The 12,987-nt window shown below is 35.8% G+C and overlaps 1 protein-coding gene across 1 annotated transcript in view; it reads right to left on the reverse strand.

The window, feature by feature from the left end:
- Positions 1-10,201, reverse strand: part of LOC125917917 (son of sevenless homolog 1) — a 55,332-nt gene extending 45,131 nt beyond the window's left edge. Inside the window, exons 1-3 of the mRNA XM_049623991.1 lie at positions 9,466-10,201; positions 2,915-3,046; positions 820-984 (exon numbers count right to left, since the gene is read on the reverse strand). Coding sequence (XP_049479948.1) covers positions 820-984; positions 2,915-3,046; positions 9,466-9,507 — 339 coding nt within the window. The 5' untranslated portion in view covers positions 9,508-10,201. The remainder of the gene's footprint in view (positions 1-819; positions 985-2,914; positions 3,047-9,465) is intronic.
- Positions 10,202-12,987: the final 2,786 nt, after the last annotated feature.

Here is a 12,987-nt window from a genome sequence, read left to right on the forward strand (position 1 = left end):
AGACGAAAGGAAATAAATTACATATATGCTTAACTTCAATAATGTTTGCTCTTTTTATTTTTAGTAGGCTCCACACACATCGTGGAGCCCAACGCAGGACTTGCACTCATGACCCCAAGATCGAGAGTCAGACACGTAATCGACTGAGCTACCCAGGTGCCCCAATGTTTGTTCTTAATATTTTTATAATAAAACCACAGAAGTAGTATCTAAAGAGAGTTAGGTGTTGAAATAAAGCCCTCAAGAGTTTAGTATTTTTACATTTTCAGAATTTGTTTTCAAAGTTTGTCATCTTCTAAGTGTTCCAATCTAAATAATTTAAAGAATTTCACTAATAAGAGATTATTACTATCATTTACTCTACTTGCAGGAACACATAAAAGAAAAACTGCATGACATTTTTAAACACAGTTTACAGGCAGCTGGGTGGCTCAGTCAATTAAACATCTGACTCTTGATTTCGGTTCAAGTCATGATCTCATGGTCTGTGAGATCGAGCCCCAGGTCAGGCTCTATGATGACAGTGCAGAGCCTGCTTGAGATTCTCTTTCTCTGCCCCTCCCCCACTCACAGGTTCGCTCACTCTCTCTCTCTCTCTCAAAATAAATAAATGAAACATTTTTAAAAATAAACATGATTTAATACTACATACATAATACTCTATTTCCATAAAGTGATATCTTGTGTAGTTGCTATTAGACTACTGGAAATATACCCTAACACATAATATATAATTTTATTATCTGAACAGTATGTTAGCATCCAATAAATCAGGAATAAAAACTTAAGAACAAGACATACAGAAGATCAGTATCCTACCTTATCAGCACACATTGCCACTTTAATATCTTGTTTTGTAATTTCATAATGCCGTATATTTCGTACATAATTCCCCACCAGCTTTAAAATGTCTGCAGAAATGTATTCTAATACTGCTACTATGTAAACAGAAACCTGGTGGTCAATTTTATAACCTAGGACCTCCTGAAAAATTAAAAGAAAAACATGTTTAAAAATCAGATACTATAAATTTGACACACTGATGAAAAATTTAAAAAAACATGTATACAATTTAGCTTAACTTTTACTGAGGCCTGTGATTATCAACAACATTTCGTTGTAAGTGGTTCATCTATGAATAATATACATATTGCTATTTGGAAATGTAGGTAGAGCAAAATTACCTACGATCATGTAAAATACTTAATAAGTACAGATTACTAAATAGATCATCCTTAACTTAAGAAGGGAAGCCCCAGTTTGGGGGACAGGAGAAATGCTCACTTTACCTAATCTGAATTAGTAATCTGAATTAATCTGAAATACCTGGAATTAACTATGACAAAAGAGGTTTTTTCTTTATTCAGAACAAAAGTTAATGTATTATTGATATCTGGGAATATGTACACTAGCCTTATACCTCTGTTCTTCATTCCAAAGGAATCTGGGATCCCAAAACCCTGGTGGCGCATTTCTGGTATTTGTACTGTTTCAATGAGAAAAAACGTATGCTATGTTCTACTGAACAACAGTGGTTACTAAGAACATGTTAAATAGTATTATTAGACTTCAAAGAAGGTATGGGCTTTTGTGGGGCTGACCAGTTGCTACAGGGAAACAAATTCTATTTTCTAAACAATCCTATTTAAAAAAAACCTTTGAAACACGAAGTTTACTTATAAGTTGGCGGCAGGTGGCATTTACCTTTAAAGATATGTAAAAACTATGAAATGGCTATAGTGATAAAGATTTATTAATAAACTGAAATGGTATCTGCAATTAGATCATAAAATTCAAAATTCAGGATCATTACTGACACAACAGGCACATACCTCAATGTGTTAATTCTCTCAGAATAAAATTCAATGTATGGCTAGTAAAAATTAGGAAAAGAGAATTATACAGAAATATGTAATTACTAGTAGTTTAGTAATTCTCTATAGCTTGCACTTATTTCCTCAGACCAGTAAAATACAGACAGATATTTCTATTCCAACAACCCGAGTACAAAACATAACCTTTGACAGTCTTAAACATAATCCAAGTGTTTAGTCTTAAATCTTAAGTCTTGGACGAGATCAAACAGACCTGAATTCCCTAACACCATCACTTGGAGCCCTGTGAACATGGACTAAAAGTTACTTAATCCATTTTTGCCTCAGTCACCTCATCTACAAACTGGGGATGACAATAATAACTTTGTTGAGTAATAAAGTTTAGAGGTAATGTACGCAAAAGCATTAACATTTTGCTTGTATTATAGTACATAAAAATTATCTGTATCATAAGTATTAAGGTTTTAATTACTATAATACCTATATTTTTGACGTGAGAGTTAATCTATAGTTTGTTAATCTTATTAAATAAATAGAAACAGGATTATTAGCATTTCCAACAATTATTCTTTCTACTAGCTCTGGAGAGATTCAGCTGACTGATTTAAATGAGAGGTGGGACTGGGTAGTTCAGGTAATCTTTAGACAATTTTTGCTCAGAAATTACACATAGCCCTGTGGCAGACTCACAGAGGTCCCTACACATCTAACAACGTGAAGGATTAAGATTTGAAGGATGTGTAGGGACACTTAGGCCTACCCAATAAGAAAGGAGTTTTATAAATTCTCTTTGAGGTACTAGTAACACCAGAGCTGAACGAAATCCACAATTATAACTTTTCTTAGTCCCTTCAATTTGCATATTTTTGTCGGTATGAAATTACTTTAAATCATGTTGCCCAACTTATATTTCCCTATTGTCATATCATCCCTCCCCGTGACATGAATTTCTGGAAAAATTAAAATGAGAGAATTTTACTCTTCAATTGACTATTATCCATAAAATATATGCTGAGTGTTTGAAAACGATGGGTTTTATTTTGCTTTTAAAAGGCAAGAAGGTAGTATTTCAGCTTTACCTTTAATAAAGGATGAATTTTTTCTACTGGGAGAGATAAAGGGTTTCTTCGCTTCCTCTTTTCAATAGCCGATTGGGCATCAGCTATTGCCCACTTATCAATTGGATGAGGGAAACTTTTTTGAACACGTTCCTTGGAAAATAGGAAAATAACAACTAAGCAACAAATATATTAAATAGTGCTCTTCACTTATAATTTACTTTAAAAATCAAAGAATACCAAAAGCAGGCTTTTCACATGTGCTATAATTTATACTACAACCATACTTAAGAGAAAACTCTACTGTCAATGGATTAGTTTCTTAATTAGACAATTAAGAGATTAAACATTCTTTGTATTATCTAGGGGAGAAAATCACATTCAGGATTTCAACTTAACTGTGATAAAGCTAATGACAAGAATGATTAGAATAAACATATAAAATCTCAACAAGACCTAAGCTCAAGAAGCAAGTATCTAAATCTAATTTTCATTCATTTGACCTTTTAATAATACCAATTACAACCTCAAGTAGCATTTTGCACTTGAAACCTCTAAGAAATTTTTTCTTTATTCATCATGCAAAAGTACTTGACTTCAAAACTATTTACAGATCATGGAAAACAAGGGTTTACACTGGTAACAGCAATTTTTATACACCGTAGTTCATCATTAGAGTTTGAACCCTCTATAAGTCATTAATTTTTACAAAATACTTCTCTTTAATTTCTAGCACTTACTTGGTTAGCATTTCCATTGAAAGTGAAGAAACTCATGTTAATGTAAAAGCTGAATTTTCCTACTTTAATAAACTAATGTAGTTCACTTCAAGCAAAAGTGACTCTTTCAGGATACCACAGTGAAAACCAGTAGAGGTCGCTATTAACGTAATTTAAACCCATGTAGATAACTAGTTTGTAAAAACTATTAGATAAAATTAAATGTCACTCCTGATTATAAACCTAAATAAAAAGTTTTGTCAGTTGCTGTTAAAATGAAAAATAAAAAAAAGAGACTGTCACATGACACTTTGGAGGGAAAACGTGTTGATTTTAGGACATCTTAAGAACAAATTTATAAAGTGTAATTTTCTCTTCATCTAGGTTTGAGGCTAAATCAGCTGCCAAAGTTAAGAAGTGATCATTTCAATTCTAATTAATGGAACTGGAGGTATGTTGAAAGAAATTATTGTAGTTATAAATGGAGTTTACAAATTTATTGAAATGCCTAGTTAAAAAGCTATCTGCCAGGACACTATACAGATAATACAAAGGTCCAAAATATTGGGGGAGTTTGGAAGGTAAAAAAGGAGAAAAGAAAAGGAGGAGAAGGTGGAAAGCAACATCCAAAGCTAAAATTCTTTTCCTTTCTCCCAGTCAATACTAGATTTGCTAATCCAAAAATGACAATTAAAGAGATTTAGGACTAACTTAACTATGGCTTCCAATTAAAAATTTCAGTGATGGGTTTAACCTGTGGTTAACCATGGTACAAATCTTATAATGGTATGGCCCTGTACTGCTATTTTCTTTCCCCTCACCTCTTTCCCTCCCTCCCTCCCTCCCTTTCTTCCTTCCTTCTAACCTCAACTCACAGTAAGAAATAATAAATTCTTAATACATCTCATTGCATCCTTACACATCATACACATACTAAACAAAGTTCATAAAACAAAACCTGCCCTTATTACACGCTGATATTACACTGATATTTTCTATGCATTAAAAAAAAAGTTAGTTGGGCAATGCATAACGTGATTTTATGACTTACTAATGTGTCCTGACCTAGAGTCTAAAAAGCACTGGTGTATGGTAGTGAAAGTATAAGAGAAAAGACGTTGAACTCAATACAATTCTTAAACATATTTCACATAGGTCTTTGAAAAAAAAGTCACTGGTAGAATTACATAGGCAAAATGGAGGCAGGGGTTGAGGTGGAAGAAAAAGAAAATAGAATAGCAATCCCTTCCCAGAGAAAGAACAGGTATAATTATGGAAAGACAAGACTTAAGAAATTAAATAAAGAAAAAAAATAAATTTAACAAAGAATATACTTTACCAGGGACACAGAACAGAAAAAAATACTATTAGTTTTTTCTTCTATTTTTTTTATAAAGCTTAAATACAGAAAACGAGGGAGAATGAACCAGATTGGAGCAATTTTTATATACTATCTTCTAACATGAAAAATTATTGTGAAAAGACAGAAACAAACAATACATATCCCTCCTCTACATTCCCAGAGCACTCATATAAATGCTTCTTTATTCATCGGGAACACTGCCTGACAGATAGCAATACTCAAATACTGGCGGCATGGATTGTTGAATTTTGGCTACGTCAGTAAAACGAAATCCCTTTCATTTGGACTCTGATAGTTCACAATCTTTAGTACAATTTCTCAAAACTTTTCAATTAACATAAGCAAGATTAAATAACATAATATTCAATTAACATAGTATAGATACATATATAGTCCATCAGTTTTCAAGCACTTTCAAAGTATCTATATTCCTAAAACTATAGGGCAACTAAAACCCACTTTTAGTTTTTCATTAAAATAAATCCCCTTGGGGCCAAGTATTAAGGAAGAATTGCTACTCTACTTTGAATTATGTTTATACTTTAATCAAAACGTATTCTTTAGAAAGACAGAAATTTTATATATTGCATTAATTCAGACTGATCTATTTTTTTAAATATTTATTCTTGAGAGAGAGAGAGAGAGAGAGAGAGAGAGAGACAGAGAGACAGACAGAGAGACAGACAGACAGACAGACACAGAGCATGAGCAGGGGAGGGGCAGAGAGAGGGAGACACAGAATCCGAAGCAGATTCCAGGCTCTAAGCTATCTGCACAAAGCCAAACGCAGGTCTTTTTTTTTAAGTACGGTTTTTAATATGGGCCTCAAATTTTTAAAAAAACTTTGATGAATTATCTCTTACCTCAAAATTTATTTGAAGGGCTTATAAAATTCATGACCCTTATGACTTAAAAAAAAAAGGCTCTGTAAATGTATTAAGGAAATAAAACAAATGTATTAAAGAAATATAAAATCCTTATGAACAAAGAAAGTGAAAAATTGTTTTCTGATAAAAGAATCTAACACACCATTATATTCATTTAAAATCTCTATATATCTATATTTTTGTCTAAATACGCTTCCAGGAATGGTACAGGAAGAAGGGTATTTGACCATGATTAGATTCCAGGTTTCCACCTTTTTAAAAATCTGTTCTAGGGGCACCTGGATGGCTCAGTCCACTAAGTGTCTGCTCAGGTCTTGAACTCAGGGTTGGGAATTCAAGCTCTGCATTTTATTTAAAAAAAAAAGAAAAAAATTAAATCTGTTCTACCATTCTGAGGGCTGTGTAATCTATAAAATAAGCAAAGTAATAACTACTCCATAGGGTTGTTGTAAAGACATAACTATGTATATAACTGTACTCTGAAATTACAAAGCCCATTACCCAACTGATGGCTATTTCTATTTCACTCATACATTCTTCCCAACCTTTCCCAATTCCAAAGCCAGCTCATTGGTATATCACATGGCTACATCCACTTTAAGGGCTCAGATTTACCGCTTAAAAATAACATGACAGGGCACTGGATAATTATATATCTTCAATATCTCAGAAGTTTTCTATTAAGAAGCTAAGAAATATCCTTTATTAATATTTAGAGTCTTGAGGGCCTACATTTTGATCAAACCTGTGCAAGTCAAAAACTGACACAGTAATTTTCAAGAATTCATGGAGATCTCCTTCAATATTGGAAAAATTATATATTAGTTTCTGTATTAATAAAAATAAGGAAATTAAATAAACACAGTATAGTATGAGATATCAAGAAAGAACTGAATTTGAGTTTGCAATGTTATCAAACTAGCAAATTCCTAGAACGCCCTCTAACATCAGAATGATAATAAGCAAGATGAGTTCCATAACCCTACTCTAACACACTAGGCACAAGGCTGAATGCTGTATTTTATAAACACTGTGGGAGAACCTAACTAAGATCCAAAAGAGCAACTGGAATTGTTCATGAGAAGAGTCAGGCAACGAGTTCTATTCAAGATCTACTCTGAAGACCAATGTAATTAAGTGCCTAAAGGAAATCATGAATAAAAGATAGTTGACCTTATAATTCAATGGAAAAATGGGATAAAAATGTATGAAACCTTCTTTAAATTACTTAAGAAATCAAAGTGAATTACTATTCCATTGTATACAATCTTTTCTACATCTACAACCTCTGTAGTTCAATGTTTTCAAATATCTCTTTGCCTCAGCTGAAATCTGGAACTCCCCTGAAGACTTCGAGAGCAAAAACCGCCCTTGTCCCAAAACCTGCATGAAGGTAAATTTAGCATCTTTTCCATTCCCCAAGCTGTTTCTGGATCATGTAAAATCTTGTCATGATCCTGTGTGACCTTACTGTCTACCTTAAGGACACATGAAATACCCTGGCCTCTTAATTCTTTGAATACCTCATCTTGGAGACTTTCTACCCCAGCCACCATCACATGGCCACATCCCGCTTTGTAACTGTGTTACTGAGGAAATCTTAAATTCCAACAACTTTGTCTCTGATCCCAATCTATTCTTTTAATTCTCTCACTCAGGTATTCTAGTGTTATCAGTTCTTAACCTTATTGGGAAATCCAATACCCTAATTCCCTCCATGTTTTTCCAATCTACTTGTCCTCTCCTGGCAGGATACTTGAGTTGTAATGTACATGCAAAAAGCTTAGACTTTCTGGGCTACAGTCTTGACTTCACTACTTATTAGCTGTGACCTTGGGCAAGGGCAATTTATCTAACCTCTCTGTGCTTCAGTTTCCACATTTATTCATTCAACATGTTATTTCCTGAGTGCGTTCTCAGTGCCAGACATTGTTCTAGATGCTAGGAATTTGGCAGTAAACAAGAAAAATAACCTTGGAGCTTACATTCTAGTAAGAGAAGAAAACAGCACCATCTTCATGGGGTTATTAAAAAACTTTAAATAAAATATAAAGCACGGAACTGTTTAGAACAGTACACATTACAGCAAGCACTTAAATATCAGCCATTATTATATGTCACTTTTTCTCCTATCCAGTTTAGGTTCTCTGATGCTCTTTTCAGAAGTTTCTCATTAGATATGCCTATATTATCAATCCCTCATCCCCTGGGGGACAGGGTAGGGCCTGGGGTAGATAGATATACCTCCTACCCAGCCACCGTTTGAGATAAAATCTTTGTTATATTCTATGTGTGTTGTGTCTTGAAAGGTTGTAAAGCCCTGTTATTACCAATTTCCATAATTTCCTTGTCCTACTATTCTACTGTATGTCTATGGTGAAATTCCATTCAACCCAACTATCTTTCTTGTGCCCACATTTGAGTACTGCAAAAGAAATGCCAGAGAAACTCAAAGATTTGTACTAGTATACATTCAAGGTCATTAAAGTCAAATGTTCTTTATCGTTGTTAGACAACTTTTATATTTCCAGCTCTATCTCCCATTTTCTACAGTTAGAACTTCAAACCTTCTTTCTTTTCTTCTCAGACTTTTGACTTCTTCAGATGCCTCTTCTGGGAAGCTAATCCCTAAGCCCCAAGGCCTGTGTTATTAGTTTGTCCCTTTTATGGTGTCCCTCAAAACTTTTATGCACAGTGGATCACATCCTGTTATTGCCATTATTCCTGCATCTCCACCAAACTTTAAGCCCTAAAAAAGACAGGGCCAGGTCACTGCTGTAGTAGACTGCAGAACTTCCTAGGTTTTTACATGTTTCTTTCCCTTCCAATTGGTGGGAAGGAGTTCACTTACTATCTAAAATACATGTAACAACTGAAGACCAACAGATTAATAACTAAATGTTTTTATTTATTTTTGAGACAGAGACACAGCATGATCAGGGGAGGGGCAGTGAAAGAGGGAGACACAGAATCCAAAGCAGGCTCCAGGCTCTGAGCTGTCAGCACAGAGCCTGACACAGGGCTCGAACTCACAGACTGTGAAATGATGACCTGAGCTGAAGTCAGACGCTTAACCGACTGAGCCACCCAGGCGCCCCAAAATGTTTTTAAATGACAGTGGGCTTTAAAAACAAAAGAAACATTTGAACATATTCCACTCTTAAAACTGTGTGTGTGTGTGTGTGTGTGTGTGTGTGTGTGTGTGTGTGTGTAAAATTCTAGTATCAAGGAGTAGTGTTTAGGGGTGCCTGGGTGGCTCAGTTGGTTAAGCATCTGACTCTTGGTTTCAGCTCAGGTCATGATCTCACAGGTTCATGAGTTCGAGCCCCGCATCGGGCTCTGCGCTGGCAATGAGGAGCCTGCTTGGGATTCTCTCCCTCTTGCCCTTTCTCTCTGTCCCTCCCCTTCTCACGCTGTCTCTGTCTCTCTCAAAATAAATAAACTTAAAACAAAATAAAGGCAGTGTTTTGAGGCCAACAAAAGTTCATTTCAGAACACTTTCACTGACACTGCAACAAGTACACAGTGTGTGTGTGTGTGTGTGTGTGTGTGTGTGCGTGTGTGTGTGTGTATAAAGCAAATACAAGGCAAAATTTATCATACCTCTACATCTGAAGCACTTCGGGGCTGAGCTTGGCATAGCATATTTAATAACTGCAAAATTAATTCTTCAACATACTGAAGAGCATCATCACTAGACTCAAGAGTAGGATGAACTTGCCCCTGGACCTATAAACAAAAAGCAAAGTAATTAAAATGTAGGTTTATACTCAAGCACATGGTCTGAATTGCAAGTACAGATTTAAATGTGATGACCCAGAAGTTCATTCTCAATCTCTCCCCAGCCACAATACCATACATGCTTATTAACATGCTCCTGGAGGTTCAGATACCTAACTGCAGATTTCAATATATTTTTTTCTTTAAACCACAGTTACCCTGAGACATGGGAATGCAGAGAAGGAGGGAGAGGCTATGGTTTTCATCCAGAACCAGAACATTTACTCAACATACTGCTTGGGCAAAATTGACCTCCCATGGGTCTCTGGTCCTTGTTTTAACTCTACCTTTCCTCCTAAATGATAAAATCCAAGAAGGATTTCTCTTATTCACCAGTGTAACACTAGCACCTAGCACTGTGCAGGGCACAGAATACAAACTTGATAAATGTTTGTTGAACACAAAATCACCCTATACCAAAGGACACAAAATGGGCACTTTTGACAATCTGTGACTGTCTCTGCTTTATGAAGATAACTTGGTAGTCACTCATTCATAAATGCCTAATCATCTTTACCTTCATTTTCCTCAACCATTTGGTTGGAGGCCCATCAGGCCACTGGCCTCTGTTAAATTTACATTTTAATTACCAGCATGCTAGCCTTTACGTGCATCCTTTTGTCACTCACTATGGGTCACAACTATTCCTTTTAACAAATGGCAGAAAAATCAGTTCCAGGAAACAAACAATATAGGTTTTAAAATATAGTCAACTCTCCAAAGGGCAGAGCCCTCTTGGGAGAAAAGTGCACAATACTCGCTGGCCAAGAGCATGTAGTATGATCTGTCGTATTACACCTCATTATCGAACAGGGTATGACAGCCTTAGTGTAGGGGTACATTTTTATACACAGTGTACTATATTATCAATTTCTGGAATGTGTGTTAAAAATACATAGATATGTATATATCCGTACACATGAATTTAAAATACTTTTTAAGGAAAAATATTTTAGAGGCACTCACAATTCAGAACTGTGGGGGGAATGCTACATCAAGTATGAGGTTTCAAGCAATTTTTTATTATTTTATAGGTGAAGAAACTAAGCCGCAAAAGGCTTAAATCCCTTGCCCGATCATTTCCGGTCATATTCAGTATAGCAATTACCAATCTGATTGTGATTAATCTGTTTATAAATCTCTTCACCCTGTTAGATGACTGAATGGTCGTGCAGTTAAAATAACGGATAACGTTTGGACTTAGAACCCCAGAATTTGTGTTTCTCAGCTCTGGGCTTACTATTTGCCATGCCATCACACTCTAATGGGTGTAGCTAATGGACCTTGTAAACTTACTTCCCTTCAGCACATAACAACATTAAACCACCTTTTTGTTTTTAAGATGGAATTTGATAAAAAGTTTTATTTATTTATTTGAGTACAGGTGACACATAATGTTACAACAGTTTTAGGTCAACAACAGTGACTCGACTTCTCTCTACCTTATGCTATGCTCACCACAAATGTAGTTACTGTCATCATGCAATACTAACACAATACCATGGACTATTCTGTTAATAATCCCGTGATTATTCATTCCACAACCAGAAGTCTGTATCTCCCATTCCCCTTCACCCATTTAGCCCATCCCCAGAGCCCCCTTCCCTCTGGTAGCCATCAGTTTGTTCAGGTCTGATTCTGCTTACAAAATTTTATTTTTATTGATTGAATTGCATGCACCCATTTGGCTTAAATTGTCTTGTCAGATACCCGTTAGCTTCATAACCAACTTATCTTCATTTATCAGTGAATCCTAACACCACATAGTGGGCTTTTCTTGAGGGACTCTCAGTCCAGTCTTTTCATTTTTTTTTTAAAGTTTATTTATTTTGAGAGAGAGCATGGGGCGTGGGTGGCATGGGGAAGGGGCAGAGAGAGAGGAGAAAGAGACAGAATCCCAAGCAGGCTCTGTGCTGTCAGTGTAGAGCCTGACATGGGGCTTGATCTCACAACTGTGAGATCATGACCTGAGCTGAAATCAAGGGTTAGATGTTTAACCGACCAAGCCACCCAGGTGCCCCAAGTCTTTTCATTTTTTAATTCTCTTTTCTGACCAGTGACACAACCTGTCCTACTTCTCTTATTTCTTTGCTCCTTTTCCATTTTCTTGTGGAGTTCCTTAGCTTCCTCCACCTCTTAACTGTGGATTCTAGCCTTTTCTGTCTGCTCTTTTCTTCTGTTCTTTCCCAAGTAATCTTTACCTCCACAGTTTAAACTACAACCAATGCAGACAACTTCAAATCTACCCCTAGTTCTGACTTCTCTCCTGAGTTTTAATTTTTTTTTTAAATATTTTATTTTATACTTTAGAGAGAGAGAGAGGGAGAGAGTGCACACGAGAGCAAGCACAAGCAAGGGAGGCACAGAGAGACGGAGACAGAATCTGAAGCAGGCTCCCAGAGCTGTCAGCACAGAATGAGCAGTGAGATCATGACCTCAGCCAAAGTCGGATGCTTAACCCACTGAGCCACCCAGGTGCCCCTGCCTCCTGAGTTTTAGACACACACTTCAAATCACTTGTTAGATATCTCCATCTATCCTACCAAAATCTCTAATATAACTTAGTGAGAAAAAGGAACTTACTATAAAAGTTTAATAAGAAAAACTATATCTCAGGGTGCCTGGCTGGCTCAGTTGGTAGAGCATGCAATCTCTGGGTTGTAGGTTCAAGCCCAGGTTGAGTGTAGACATTACTTAAAAGTAAATAAAATCTTTTTTAAAAAGCACTTGAAAAAATAAAGAAAAATTATATGTCACACATAGAACTCAGTTTAACAAATGAAAATATATTTTAGAAAAAGACAATATAGAAGCTCCTGTTTTCACTAAGATGTAGTACTGGAAAATGTAACTATAATTGGGGTTACATTTCTGTCCAAGGCTCCAGCATCATATAAACTATAGCTATAGATTTATAAAACCACAGAATTTTAGAAATAAAAGGGACTTGAGAAGTCATTTAACTCAGCGCCTCTATTTAGCAAATGAGACAAAGGAGATGCCCATGATCCTGCAGTTAACTAGCAACGCTGTAAATACCGAACCTGGGCCTCCTGGTGTCTGGGCCATATAGTTCTTTCCACTAAACCCTTGACTGTCGAATCTGGAGTCTGAGGAGTGTGCTAGTGGCTCCATCAGCACAGAGAGAATGCCCACAAACTGTATCTATTCACATAACGGGCTTCCAGAGAACACATGGCTTGATGTATGCTGTCACACTTCAATAAACATTGTCATGTAATCAATGCAAATGCAGCACTATAAATCTCTATCATCTGAAAAGGTAAAATCATTTTACTCATTCAAAATTACAAATAAAGTAAAATTTATAAATTACAAATTCAC

This window comes from Panthera uncia, unplaced genomic scaffold (genome assembly GCF_023721935.1).
Source record: "Panthera uncia isolate 11264 unplaced genomic scaffold, Puncia_PCG_1.0 HiC_scaffold_295, whole genome shotgun sequence".
Taxonomy (NCBI): Eukaryota; Metazoa; Chordata; class Mammalia; order Carnivora; family Felidae; genus Panthera; species Panthera uncia.